This window comes from Scheffersomyces xylosifermentans, assembly GCF_036884685.1.
Source record: "Scheffersomyces xylosifermentans strain CBS 12540 chromosome Unknown RJT20scaffold_3, whole genome shotgun sequence".
Lineage (NCBI taxonomy): Eukaryota > Fungi > Ascomycota > Pichiomycetes > Serinales > Debaryomycetaceae > Scheffersomyces > Scheffersomyces xylosifermentans.
In genome coordinates, this window is record NW_027042941.1 from 1,794,638 (window position 1) to 1,808,835 (window position 14,198).

The window sequence follows — 14,198 nt, forward strand, 5'->3', positions numbered from 1 at the left end:
AGACGGCTGCATTTATTTATTGGTAACACCAGCAACAACCAACCACTGACGAGTTCGAGCTGTTCACGAGATATTTATAGCATACAATGGAATGGAAGTACTGTTCCTATGTGTAATCAGATGCTGAATAGAGTTGCAATGAGGCTATGCGTTGAGGAATGAAATTGCAGTTACAACTGTTTTAGTTAACTGAATAAGCTTATGATAAGCATATAATACGAACCAATGCCTATTAGATAAGCGGATGGGTGCAAAGAGGATAAAGAAGAAGATCAAATGATTTGATATGTTGGCAATTAGGCTTAGTCTAAGGAGAGGTTGATATTATCAACCGTATACAGCATAGGAGAGGTTGATATTATCAACCATATACAGCATAGGAGATAGCAGTATAAGCTTGCAACTGTACTATACTGGTAACTGGGAAGTACTACTATAAGTATAACCATAACCATAAGGATTACTACTATAAGTATAAGCATAGACATAAGCATAAGTATAAGCATAAGCATAAGTATAAGCATAAGCATAAGCATAAGTATAAGCATAAGCATAAGTATAAGTATAAGCATAAGCATAAACCATAAGCATAAGCATAAGCATAACCATATCCATAACATAACATCACCTTTACAAAGAAAATGACAATATGGTAGCATCAAATGACAAACCAACTTCCTTCATCACCACAATTGACATCAAGAACTATTCAAAAGCTTTACTATACCAATTACATCAACACATTCAACTTTATCTCCATTTTCATCCACAACCAACTCTAAATTCACCTACTGCCCTGCTACCTCCCACTAACAAATATCGTTATACATTAGTGCTGACATGAGCGAATGTGCTATAAAATGAACTAAATAACAAACCGAGAATTAAATATATCGTTCAACTGGGTCTTCAACCTGTCAAGAGTCTTCAAAAGAACCTTTCCAGTTCTTTGATCCAAGTCACTTGTAGTAATCTAATCATGCTCCAAACCTTTGGATCAAGTCGGTGACTACCATGGTTTCACTAATTAGAAAGCCTTCTTTTGCTTCTTTTGCTTCAAGTGACCTTCAGGAATCCAGCTCTCATCGTAAGCCTTACCTCCAGTAGCAGAACCCTCAGATGATGGCGAGACAGCTCTGAGCTTGGATGAAGCAACTGGTGCAGTTCCTTGGAAGTATTGCTTACCCCAGGTTTGGTAAACAAAGTATCCCAAACCAGCAGCAGAGGCCAACAAGATCAATTCCAAGAACAACAATTGTGGGTTGAAGATGGAAACTGGAGCATCAACAATGGTGGCCAATTGGGATCTGATAGCAACGTGCTTGACCTTGTCTTCATGGGCAACAAACAATTGAGGAACAATCTTGTAATTGGCTGGAAGAACGTTCAATGGAATCTTCTGGTTGAACGACTCAGACTCACCTGGTTGAACAGTAAGAGGACCGACTTGACCAGCAGTCAAGTTAACCAAGACTTTACCGGTGGTAGGGTCAAGGAATGTACCAGAGACACCAATGATGGTGACTTCGGTCTCCTCGTTGTTGACAGCCTGGTAGTTCAAGGTGATGGAGTTACCGTTGGTGAGTTCAACAACATCGGTTTCGGTGATCTCTGGGTACTCCACAATGGAGTAGTCAACAATGAAAGCAATCAGGTGTGGCTTTTCACCTTCAGCGGCCTCGAAGGCAGAAACAGTTCCTACGGCGGCAACCAAGGCTGCAATGATACTCGAGAACTTCATACTGGTTATACAAGAATGAAAGAACAGATTATTGTCAATTGGTTAAACGAATCACCAAAAGCTTAATGATGAAAAATTTACAACGGAGTCTGAAAAACACGGTGGACGTAACTCTTAACTATGACGGAGAGAGCCATAGTCTCATGATCCATGTCACGTTCACCAGTAATCATTGTCGCGTGCTTCGATGTCACCTGAGACTTGTTCAAGTCGTAATGATGTTATACTGTATAACCATGAAGGGAATTGAGTACAGGACATACTCTGGACCTTCCCAACCCCAACGTCCTGAATATTCTGTCTCCATGAACTGAAGATGCCTTTTGGAACGTGATCCAAGTCACACGATGCAATATGGAATTTTTTGAAGATCGTACCAGTTTATGTTAGTGACTTTTCAATGGTGAAGAATGGGTATTTGAAGTAGGAAAAGAAGTGAAATAGTGGCATCCATGTACTCTGTAACGAGGAGTGGAACTATGCAAATGGCCCTGTGGTCCAGATGCAGCTTCCACGCCATAAATCAGGATTTACGAATACGACGAAGCCTGATACCGACTTTCTGGTCACATTTCTCGCATCCATGCCATCTTATATTCCTCAGCACTAATATAGGGATGTTAGTCCAATTACGGGCTTACAGCGTTCAAAGGGAACTCGAAAGTAATTCGGATACAACTTCTGAAGCAGGCACAAAAAATGATCGAAATGATGCAAATATACCCAGTAATGAAGCGATAATACAAGAATTATCCAATTCTTCGGGGAGGAACGAGTCATTTGGTCCAACCAGGGCTAAATCAACTATTAACCAAATGAAAGATAAGAAGAGAAATTTGCGTGCTGAGAAGAGATTCCCGGACAAAATGCATAGAATGAGACAGAACAGAGAATTGGCACTGAAATTCCTTGAACATAGAAGTAAAGTAGTTCATATCTTCAAAGACGAAGATAACATAGAAGCATTATTCAAAGGAAGTTCAGGCTCTTTGGAACTCCGAAATGTCACGAACTCGTATAAGCAGCTCAAAGAAACTTTGAGTCCTACGAGCAAATTGAATTATTATGATTCGGATTTGAAGAATTCATTATTACTTGTCGTTCATTCGTTTGTGAATTCTGTATTGGTTGAGTTAAACCTTCGACACTTGTTCCTATCTCCACTTAATACCCACAAAAGACACATCAAAGAGCACAGGAGTGCATTATATGTCCACTTGCTCCGCAATCTCCAAGATAACGCTCAAAAGATAGAGATAATAAAGCTACTAACTCCATTATACACCAGCAACAATAGCCCAGAGAATTATCAAGATTTCTTCCGTGGTCTTGATTTCAGCAGTGTCATGGCATTGATTGAAGACATGAAACATTCAAATGATTTTAATTCCTTGGAATCACGTCGATCTTTCTTCCAATTCTATAAATCATCTCAGCATTTAAACTACGAGCATTCCGATTTAATCAAGTCAGTACTAGCAACTAACTACATCACTTTCCAAAGTCCAGGAGTGAATGACTCTGAGTATTTGCAAGGTTTTTCTCAATCTTTCCGTAAATACGATAAGAAACAAGAACTCGGTCATATAAATTTGATTTTGGGAATTACCCGTACGCTTCTTTCTTCTAGTAGCTACACACCAAGTTTGAAGATATTCCAGGCTTTGCTCGACGGTTTAGGAGAATTAAAATTGTATCATTATCAGTCCTTAGTATATCAGAGTTTATTCTTGTTTAAGCATAAACCAACAACTTTGACAGGCTCCAAACTTAGTGCATGTCACTTCCAGCATTTAATTGAACAGCATCCAGCTTTTCTTGCCAGTTTAGTACGGTACCAAATTCCGCGTGGTGACGTTGACACATTGAAACAATTGCTCTCAATATATAGACTAGATGAGGTGATAGAACACGAGAAGGTTTTGAACCGAAGCTTCATGGCAGACATTATGTCCAAGTCACGTTTCTATCGACTGTCAAGCCGGATGTTGGGAATCAAGCCTGTTATCTTTGATACTGATACTGCAATTTACACAAATGTTGATTCAGTGTATCAAGGAATCAAGGCTTGCATAGAATTGGGTCAATACCAGTATATTGATTCTCTTTTCAACAAACTTATTGTTCATTGCATACAGAATAATGAATCTGGTGACGATAAGAAGAAGCTACAGGTAGTACTCAGTTTTGGATCCAAACCTGAAAAGATACTTCAAAAATCTTTGATGGTTGGGGAACGTAACGTGGTTGAAGCTAGTATATTCACCGGAGAGCTTTTCAGTATTTTGATTCGTGCCAGCCGCGAGTCTGACGATATGGGTCGTTTAATGTGGTTGATGCCTCATCTAGACAATTACATCACCTCACGTCAAGGAGACATAGACCAACCTTTGAAACAGGAGATTTTCAAAGCTTTGACTACCTTTGGACTTGAAGGAAAACTTGTGACATACGATAGGCTCCTTGATTTTGCAGGCATTCAACAATTGTAAATAGCAAACGACATCTTAAGAAGGTGCCTCCTATCATAATATGTAAATATAAAGTCATTTAATATTTTAGTATATCCCTAGAATTAAGAATGGGATAACTCAAATTGTCAAATTCAAGTCTCTATTCATTACTTACAGTATCATCGTATTCTCATTAAACGAATGTTTTATTAAAAGGTTCTATAAATATACAAGGAAGAAAGAAAATGTAATTAGGGGGTGTTCGAATAAATATTTCACAGGTAAGGTTTTACAAAAGAGGGTCACTGGAGCCTTAACGGCCAGTGTACTTCTTCTCGAATGGTCTCACAATGTTGTAACTAATGAAAGCAAAAGCGAAACCCATTTCGAAACCGATATCACCTCCAAAGTCACCAATCTTTCTACCGATAACACCGGAGTACCAAACTTGGTTCATACCAAGAACAACACCAGCAACACCACAGCAGAAAGCAAAGGTACCAGCAATACCCATTGGATACACTCTCTTGTCGTGGAAGTTAGCGTAATCATAAGCAGAGAATCTACCCTTGTTGGTGATGAAGTGCTCAGCGTAAGCGATAGCTTGGTAGATGGCCAAGTAATAAGCAATCAAGTTCATGAAGTTCTCCATGACGGACTCGAAGTGATAGTAAGCTGGGATACAGATAGCCAACGTAACAAAGTTACCGGCAATGGTCCAGAAAACACGTGGAATCTTGGAAAATGGAGACCAAGCAGCTTGAGCAGAAAGAGCCATGGAGTACATGTTTGGAATGTTGTTGGCAACAGTGGAAAGAGCTAACAAGACACACAAGAATTGACCGAAACCGTGTAAGGAGTCAGTAACCAAGATGTCGAAGACTAAACCACCAACGGAGTCCTTTCCCCAAGTGTCATTGACATCATTGAATCTGATACCAGAGGCACAGGCGGCACCCAAGATCATAGTGAACAAAAGTGGGAATAACAAACCAGCAAAGATATAGAAGAAGATCTTCCAGGCAGAAACGTTTCTTGGCTGGTAGACAGTATAGTCAGAAGCATAAGTGGTCCAACCAGTAGCGAAACCGTAGATAGCACCACCGAAAGAAAGAACATTACCGGCAGTAGTTTGACCACCAATCATTTCACCAGCTTGGAATCTACCGTTCATGGCCATTCTAGCAATGATAGCAATGAAAACAACGGCATTTGGAACCCAAGACCATTTTTCGTACAAGTGAATGACGTGGTAACCGAAGAAGGTAACCAAAATAGTACAAACGACTAAGATCAAACAACCAGCCCATGGTGGTAAAGTACCGTTGTTAACAATGTGCAACAATTGGGCCGAGGACATAATATTGACGGCACCCCAACCGATACAAGCAACGACATTGATAATACAGAAGATTCTGGTAGCAAGGTCACCGATCAAGAACTTGGACAAAATCATTTGTCTTAAACCAAGCTTTGGACCGAAGGTGGAGAAGAAGGCGACGGAGAAACCTCCCATGATGTTGAAGAAGATGATGACCAAGACACATTGCCAAAATGAGAGATGGAAAACGGTAACACCAATCATACCCAAGGAGAATGTAGCAATGACCAAGTTAGCAGACAACCACATGGTAAAGACATTGGCAATGGAAGTGTCAGTCTTCTCTTCATCGGTAACCAATTCGATACCCTTAGTTTCAGCGTTCAACTTGCTAGCAAGTCTATCGATGAAGTTCAACTTCTCGCTGGAGACTTCGGCGGTGGCGGAATTTCCTTCGAGAGACTTTTCGAACGAGTCGTTCGACTTCTTGACGTCGTCGCCAATGGTCTTTTCTGGGTCGTAACTCATATTAATATGGCGAGTTATAGTTAGAATTGCTTGTATAAGAAAGCAACTGCTGGTTCACACTGTGAAAAAATAGCGATGCGAATGGCTTTTTTTGACAGATTTTTCGGTGCCTTGAGAAAGCTTAAGCTTAGACAGGAAACGGCAGAGAGATGACGAGGTCAAAGAGTAAGTGTGGTAGTCGATGAGACGAAGCGAACCCAAAAACTAGAGCGAAATTAACAACTGCAACTGGAGTCAAGCGACAACAAACAAACAAACAAACTACCAAACTGATGGGTTCCAGATTTTTCACATCCAAAGATCTTGCAATCTTTATATAATCCGTTGACAGAGACAAGGAAGGGAAAGAAAAAGAAATGGCAAAACCAGAAAATGCCCCGTCAGGATGGCATGCACTCTGTGGTATGCAGAGAGAAGGTGTAAAATGGCCGAGTCTAATTACTGAGATGGGAGAAATAATAAGATACTGTGAGGGAAAGTTGCAGGTTGGGGCAATAATGGCAGAATTATTGCAGGAGGAATATTTTGCCAGAGGAGATGCGGCCTGCACTGGAGACGTTGTTTTTTACAGGTTAGAGGAAAAATCGCCTTGCCGCGGAGCGTCCAGATAGATAACGATTAAGCCGTAGATAGAGCAATAATTAGTTTCACACTGAAGGGGAGTGAAGGAGGGACATGGATCGGGGAGTTGGCAGGAGAAAATGGGGGACGAATTAGAGTTTTGCAGTGGAGCGATCAACAGGGCAGCAGGTGCAAATCGCCAGAGAGAAAGGCATTGCCCGCATCGAGATGATAACATATTTCAGCCAGAAGACCTGTAATTTACCAGAAACGGCGGTAAATTACGAAGTTTATAACTTGGCTTGGTGCATAACCTGGCTGCGTAGATGATAATTAAATGGTTCTCTTCTCGACTTTCGGCGTCCCCGCCCTTCAAATGTGAATGTGGAGTGGCTGGAGTAGCCAATGATCTCTGTGTTATCAGCGAAATGCGCTTATTGCTCTATTTAGATTACAATTAGCCTATGGTTCTCTTTGGCTAGTTACCACTCTGTTCTCTGGGTCCGTTTTATGGAGAAATTCCGCTACTTCGAATCGGAGGTGACGACTTACATTTGATTGGAAAATCCATGCCTCCACCTCATTTACGAAAGCGACAGAGATAACATAAGAGAGCCGTTTGTGAGTTGGGCATATTGAATTTTTCTTAGCCCTGAATTTGCAATTTATTTTACCTGATCTCAGTTTACACTTCCTCGTCGATATGACATCTTTTCTCTTGGCATTCTATCAACCTGTCTCCTTAGATAATTGCCCCTACCGAACTGAGCTAATTTTATCTCCCCTCTTCCGTCGGATGGCCCTGTCAACTACTATATTACAGCCTAAACCTACACGTATTCGTAAACGATCTCGCTGCGTGCAGGACACTCATATATTTTTCACTGGCTGGCTCATATCAGTAAGTTCTTATCAGTGAAACGTCCAATCAGATTTGGAGAAACGGTAAAGTGGAGAAGTTGAATATTGGCACCCCGTCCAGGCTTGGTACCGTATATGCTAGCAATGTATCACTGCATTGCCATTGTAGATGTTCTTCCTAGCCGTTTTATTCTCATGAATTGTTCCAAGGTGAAGCCCCTTCATTCTTGTCTTCTTGTCTTCTCATCTCGTTGACATAGGGTGATGCATCGTGTGCACGACTGAAAATTGCCCGAGTCAATCCAATTTATTGGGAAATTACTGTCGGGCACTACGCATTTTAGTGTCCGCGTATGGCTTCTGTTTCGTGTACATAAGTTGTTCTTGTCACGGCAACAACACTCATCGAGACAATGGGGCACTTCGCGCTTAGTCGTGGTACGCTGCCGTTTTGAAGGCTTTTGGCATTATTGGATGGCAGGAAGCTAGTCCTCAATCCTTCGTCTGACTCCATATTCTATCTGGAGAATCTCATATTTTCCGAATAGGTCGCAAAAACATTTCACCCGAAGCCTCTCTACTCTATCCGGAAGCCGAACCCGTACTACGGTTCGTATAATATAGAAACCTGTAAAATTATGTAATTATGTACTGTCGGTTAACCATACCCATAATAGTTGCAGTAGATGACCATGTGATGCTCTGCTCTACGTCTGTAACACATCAAGACATCTCAATGAACTCTACAGATGATAGATGTCTACGAAGACCACATATGAGTTATTACTCTTCCATTGCAAAATAACGGAAATAGGAGTTCCATATTATTTGTCATTGGATAAAATAACGTATTAATGTTTCGGTGAATATATTAAATTGAATTAAAGGGGGGGATGGTGAATGAGTTGGTGTGAATTTCTACACCTAACGTCTTTGCACCTCCTGATTGAATCTCCCCACTCTTGAAAATTTTGTACCCGTACTACGGTAGTAGATCCAAAGTAAAGACTAACAATAAGACTGAATCCCAACCGCCTCGCCCATTTGGTATACGAGAGAGTACAAATGCCGTCAATTGTCGGAACTGCTTATTGTGTTGATATGTGGCTCCACTATCGTTAAGGTACAAATAGATGTCTATTTTTGGACTATGGTCAAAATGATCAAAGGCATAATATAATTTTATTGCTAACAAACGGCAACACGGACTTTACTTGCACGACAAGACTTTACAACATGTATAGGTCTTTTAAAAATTCTACAACATGTTGACATATATGTCAAAAACGGCAAGAGGGGAAGCCTTGGTACATCTCTACATTGATCGAATGTTATACGGTATTCCCTTTAAATGCCAAAGTTTAGTCCTCCATGGCACCAAAAGAAATCTGGGATAGTGGATTTGAAAAATCGTTATCTCTTTAAATTTACCAATGGGGTGCAAAATATAACTTGACCCCAACTTTCAATTGTATTTTAATGATATGTCCATTTAAATCTAATTCTAAATATTACCTACAGTTTCAATGACTAGTTTAGTTTGTAGAGTTCTTGAGTCATGTCGTCATTTTAAGGGCAGATCCTTTTTAGAAAGATCACCTATTCCCTTTAGAAAATTATAGACCCTCTGGTTAAGGAGGAAGTGCTGATCCCTCTAAGTGAAGGAGGGTACTTCCCATCACAGGTACGCTGTTCTAGAAAACGTAATATGGGTTGAACTTCATTTGTGATAGTACTTTCATAGTTTCCTGCCCTTTTCACATCAACTATATATTAAGGTATTGGATTCTTTGGTCATATCTCTTCATCACCAAACACTATGTCAGAATGTTGTAGCTACAAAAGAAGGACATAACATCTACATGTCTGTACAGTCATTCGCGAAGTCACGGTTCTTTACAGATGTCAAAGATTATTACTATTAATATATATTTGATTCAATTTTTTTCATTTTTAAATTATATAATAACTGTTTTTTCTATTTTAAATTTCACATGTAAAACAACAAGAACTGAAAAAGGCAAAAACAAAGAACAATCATGGCTGGATGCCGTTGGCCATCAACAACTCCTTCAATCTAAGAACTTCCATTTCCAAGTTGGACTTGTCCTGGATTAATTCTTCAACGCGGTCTTCCAACTGGGTCATTCTCTCCATCTTCCTGGCACGCGAACGTCTAGCAGCCTCGGTGTTCTTGGCACGCTTGAGTGTGACAGGGTCAGTAACGCTGCTGACCTCGATAGGAGCTAATGGCTGTGTTCTCTGCTTCTTGGAGTAGGTAACACAACCCAAATGGTCCACCTTCTTAGAAGGAGCGCCAGATCTCTTCTTAGACTGCGAATCCAAGAGAGGTGTTGGCAATGTAGATGAAGGGTTTGGCGTTATGAGTTGAGACTGAGCTGGTGCCTTGTAGGCAAACTCAAATGACTCCTCAACTTCGCTGTATAACCTCTTAGAACCAATCGTACTAGTAGCGACTGTGGATATGCTTGGAGATGGAGATGTGCTCACAGTATCAGCCGTAGCATCAACTGTAGGAATCAAGTCCAACAAAGCATCATCCAAGTCGTCCTTGCGTACGAGAGACTCCTCACCAACGTCGACGGAATCAACCAAAGAGATGATTGGCTCAGTAGTACCGGTGGCTTCACCGAACAATGAGACCCAATCATCCTTCAGGTTGACCTTTGCACCGTCGACAATGAAGTCTAATTCGTCAAACATAGGAGTGTGGTCCTGGATGTTGTCATTTTCATCCATCATGTTGGAGAACACGGAGTCCAAAACAGATGAATGAAGGTTGAATGGAGAAGTAGTCTCGGACTGCTTTTCACCTTCAACCATTGGCAAGGCCGAGCTTAATTCGAGCTCGGTGTTCTTGCTGGGGAGCGCGACAACCTCATCTTCGTATGGGTTGGCGACTTGGTCGTTGTGTGGGATAAACATGTCTGCAGATTCAAACATTGAATCTGAGGACATGATAATAGGTTTGGTAGTAGCGGACATTGTAACGGTATTACTTATTGTATGGCTAGGGTTAGGGATTAAATTATAAATTTGGTCAATCAATTTGGGAACTTCTGGATTAATAACTGGTAATGTAGTATTAGTATCAGTGGGTGGAACTTTCTAAGCAATGGTAGCAGATCGTATAAACGGGGACGTCATAATGGACGGGATTTCTTAATTCACGGCGACATAGCGGATGGGTTTAAAAACAACAACTCTTAGGGTTTATATCTTTAGATAAACTCTTCAACTTATTTAATTATATATAAATATAATAATTAAAACTTGGGGGTATAACAAACGGGTTACGGGTAGTTTAACACATTTTGAATAACTGGGTAATCAAAATTCTGGGAAAAGCAAGGTAAAAAGGTAAAACAAGTTGGGATATCTTATCTTAAGTGTTTGTTATTGTAAATTGTTATTGTTTAATGATTAGAAGAAGAAGAAAAGTGTCCTAATTAATTACTGCCCAGTGAGAAATCGCACTACTTTTATATATTCGTTGTCGTGGTTGTTACAAAAAAAAATTTTCGCTTTCTCCTCTTTTACGGACTGAGATGTACTGTGAGATATTGTGCAACACAGGGACCTGCGCAGTAAACTTCAGTCCACATTAGTAATTACAAACGGAAACGCTGTTACGAGGAACGAGGAGCAGGAGGAGGTGGGCCAAAGTGGAAGTGATGACTCATAATTTCATGAGGCTGGCGGCCATTGTAGTACACACGTTGTTTGCTAGCTACACCAGAAGGGAATTAGAGTTGGCAAGGGATGGAGATAGCAAAACAAGAATCGCCAGAAAACCAACCCTGGAACTCCTGGAACCCATTTTGCAAGAAAGCAGTCCCAGTTGTTTAGCTTGAAATGTAGCAGGGCAGGTTATACCACTAGGAGAAACGGGACCTGCAGAAGAGCCCCTATCCTGCAAGTGAGTCGCCGGAAAAGGACCGGTTCCGAAAAGTGGGAAGACGTTCGGTGGATACAGTGGGCTGCTGTTAGTATGGTGTTATTGACGTCCTTAACACAATCGGAGTTTAACATTAGAACGGCATAGTGATTTTCTGTCGTAACTTGGAAACGATCACAAGCGGCTACTTATCAGAGCGAATGAAAATTATTCTCGGATTTTTTTGCAATTTGACCCTGTACTTCGAATACTGGAAGTGCTACCACCGGGTGAAAAATTGGGAAGTGAGTGGACCACTATGTTGTATTTCCGTTAGAAGCGTTGGGCCTCAAATCTGGGAACTCGTAAATATCTCGTAGGTTGAAAGAATATATGGCAGCACCTGCCATTGGTTTTCTGGTGAGATTCCCAAACAGGGAATTGCAAAAGAAAAGCTCATGGAACCCATTGTTAACTGTTTAGGAGACGAGTGGTCTGAATTGTTGGTCTGGGGGGCAATGCTACTGCATTACACTTCATATAGGGAAATTGTTCGTTCTACGTTTGAAGGTAGCGAGATTTGGAGACCCAAGGAAGCCGTTAGAGTACCGTTGTCTTGAATGCATGCATATATTTTAAAAGGAATCTTCTATCTATCCTCTACTACAAGCTACTTAAACTTTAACCAGCTAGGAAGCTTCATTGTTCCTTTATCGCCTTTTTCTTGGTGCTTTTCAGTAGTGGCTGGAGTTTTCTTCGCAGCTTCTTCCGATGGTAATTCCCCCCTATGACTCTCTAATACCAACTCCGGTAACTCCGCAGAAGACTTGATATCATCAATTAATTGCAGGTTCAAAAAGGGACCTCTTTTGGATCCAGCATTCCCGCCAAGCTCCCATATCAATACAATTCTCTCACTTTGGAATTCAGGTAAGTCCACTAGGAAGCGATTATTGTTATCAAAAGTCAATTCAACCTTTTGGGGAGGGTATCCAACTTTAATGTTATAATTGTTAATATAATCAGATATCAATAATGTGTCAATCTTTTTAACCAATTGGCCCAATTTAATAGTTTCAACGTCTTTGACAAAATTAATTTGAAGAATAGAACGATCTGGGAACTTGAGACGAATCAAGTACTTTGTTGGTTTTGGTGCTGCTTTCGGCTTTCTCCGCTTTCCAGAGTTTTGTATGATTTTCTGGTATGTTTGGGCCTGAGATACTGTCATATCGTAGTCTTCGTCCGGGTTTTCATATTGTGGCTGAGATCCCTTTGAACTACTATCAGGAACATATAATTGAGGAGTTTCTGGTACTTGAGGTGTCTGGTATTCATATTGCTCCTTCTCCTCGCTCTCCAGGGCTGTCTGGTCCACACTATTGACCAGCCGTTCCTGTTTGGCATTGACTTCTGGCGATGACATTTCGACATCTTCGTCTTTTTGTGGCACTGCAACATCTTTTGATTCGTTCTCAGTCTGCTGGAGATTCTCGGCGGCTTCTTTCTTTCTTTCTTGTTCCCTTAATGCTCTTGCTTGTTCTTCTTCTTCTTTCTGCCTTGCATTTCTTTCCCGTTGTTGTTTTAACTGCAACTTAATTGCCTCCTGTTGTTCCTGTTGTTTTAATTTGGCCGCCTCTGCATTTTCATTGATGAAATTCAACCTTATAACTAAGTTTGAAATATTTCCTACTACAGCTCCCAAAACAACGGACTCGTACTTGGTCCATTGATATGGTAAATTCAATATAATCAATTCACTAGGCTTGGATAATAAGTCTAGGCCGCTGCTGGTTTCGAATTGCTTTAGCAATTGCTCCAAATTGGATTTACTCTCCACCTTCTGGATAACCGTAGTGCTAGCCTCTCCTTCTTTAGACACCACTAACTTCACATTCACTTGTTGCGAGATGTCGTCTACCTTCTCGGCCTTTAGGACCAACTTGGCATTATTGATCAAATTGGTCAATCTGATGGGAAGTGACGGTTCGAGCGATTTGCCGTTGTATGATAACTCACCTTTATGGATTGAAGGGTCCTTGTGGAACTTCTCTAGAGATTGTGAGATGAGTTGCTGGATTGTGGTGGATTTACTCACTGTTATCTTCTTGGAGATCGCATTGAATGTGATGTTGAATGAGATCGTCGCCATTGTCTTAGACGTAGTATTAATCCATATATTGGAAGAAACGCATAGTTAAACGCTTGCTAACAAAGTGATTCTTTAATGGCAAATCAATAATGGTGGAGGCTGGGTGTGCATATTAAGAGAATTCAGATTGAAACATCCAAACATTTACAGAGGTCACGTGATATATATATATATATTTAACTGAGCCACTTCCTAAAGACAATGAAAAGAACAAACGGTTATTGTATTTGTTGCACGTGACTTAAGTCTTCAGTTCTCTACAAGCCATCAGACTGCGACTGTTTTTCTCAAAGAGCAATTGGCAGCGAAAAGCGAAAAGAAATTGGCAGTGAAAAGATGATACTCAGAGAAAAAAAAAAAACCGGTCTCCCGGTGCCAGGGAAAAAGCGTGATCAAATGTCCTGCTTACCACTCTCCCGCCTCAATATATAAGGCCCTGAGATTGTTCTCAGTGTGGAAATAATTGTTTAATTAGGAGATGGATTCTTGTGTATTACAAGCCGTTTATTATATATAGTGTTACGTCACCGCAGTGAACACAGAATTTTAGAGATCACTTATTGAGGTATTATAATATTGCATAAATATATATAACCTGTATCTGCGCCTATATCTACACCTATATTTTAGTTGATACTTTGCTAGTTGTTATAATTAAACTTACCACTAGACTCATTATCACT

At 40.6% G+C, this 14,198-nt stretch overlaps 5 protein-coding genes across 5 annotated transcripts; 1 reads left to right on the forward strand and 4 right to left on the reverse strand. All coding sequences in view use genetic code 12, as the record gives it.

Annotated features, from left to right (window-relative positions):
* Nucleotides 1-843: 843 nt before the first annotated feature.
* Nucleotides 844-1,836, reverse strand: RJT20DRAFT_38191 (uncharacterized protein). The gene has a single exon (XM_064919935.1). The coding sequence runs from the start codon at nt 1,739-1,741 to the stop codon at nt 1,028-1,030; it is 714 nt and encodes a 237-aa protein (XP_064775326.1). The 5' UTR covers nt 1,742-1,836; the 3' UTR covers nt 844-1,027.
* On the forward strand, nt 1,799-4,405 carry RJT20DRAFT_127453 (uncharacterized protein). The gene has a single exon (XM_064917007.1). It carries the CDS (start codon nt 2,194-2,196, stop codon nt 4,231-4,233), a length of 2,040 nt encoding a protein of 679 aa, XP_064775327.1. The 5' UTR covers nt 1,799-2,193; the 3' UTR covers nt 4,234-4,405.
* A 102-nt stretch (nt 4,406-4,507) lies between these two features.
* FCY21 (purine-cytosine permease) lies at nt 4,508-6,043 on the reverse strand (the record flags this gene model as incomplete). Its single annotated transcript, XM_064918774.1, has 1 exon — nt 4,508-6,043. The coding sequence occupies one exon, from the start codon at nt 6,041-6,043 to the stop codon at nt 4,508-4,510; it is 1,536 nt and encodes a 511-aa protein (XP_064775328.1).
* A 3,333-nt stretch (nt 6,044-9,376) lies between these two features.
* On the reverse strand, nt 9,377-10,907 carry GCN4 (amino acid starvation-responsive transcription factor). Its single transcript, XM_064917008.1, has one exon. It carries the CDS (start codon nt 10,469-10,471, stop codon nt 9,503-9,505), a length of 969 nt encoding a protein of 322 aa, XP_064775329.1. The 5' UTR covers nt 10,472-10,907; the 3' UTR covers nt 9,377-9,502.
* An 868-nt stretch (nt 10,908-11,775) lies between these two features.
* RJT20DRAFT_38230 (uncharacterized protein) lies at nt 11,776-13,683 on the reverse strand. The gene has a single exon (XM_064919937.1). It carries the CDS (start codon nt 13,513-13,515, stop codon nt 12,034-12,036), a length of 1,482 nt encoding a protein of 493 aa, XP_064775330.1. The 5' UTR covers nt 13,516-13,683; the 3' UTR covers nt 11,776-12,033.
* Between the last annotated feature and the right edge of the window lie 515 nt (nt 13,684-14,198).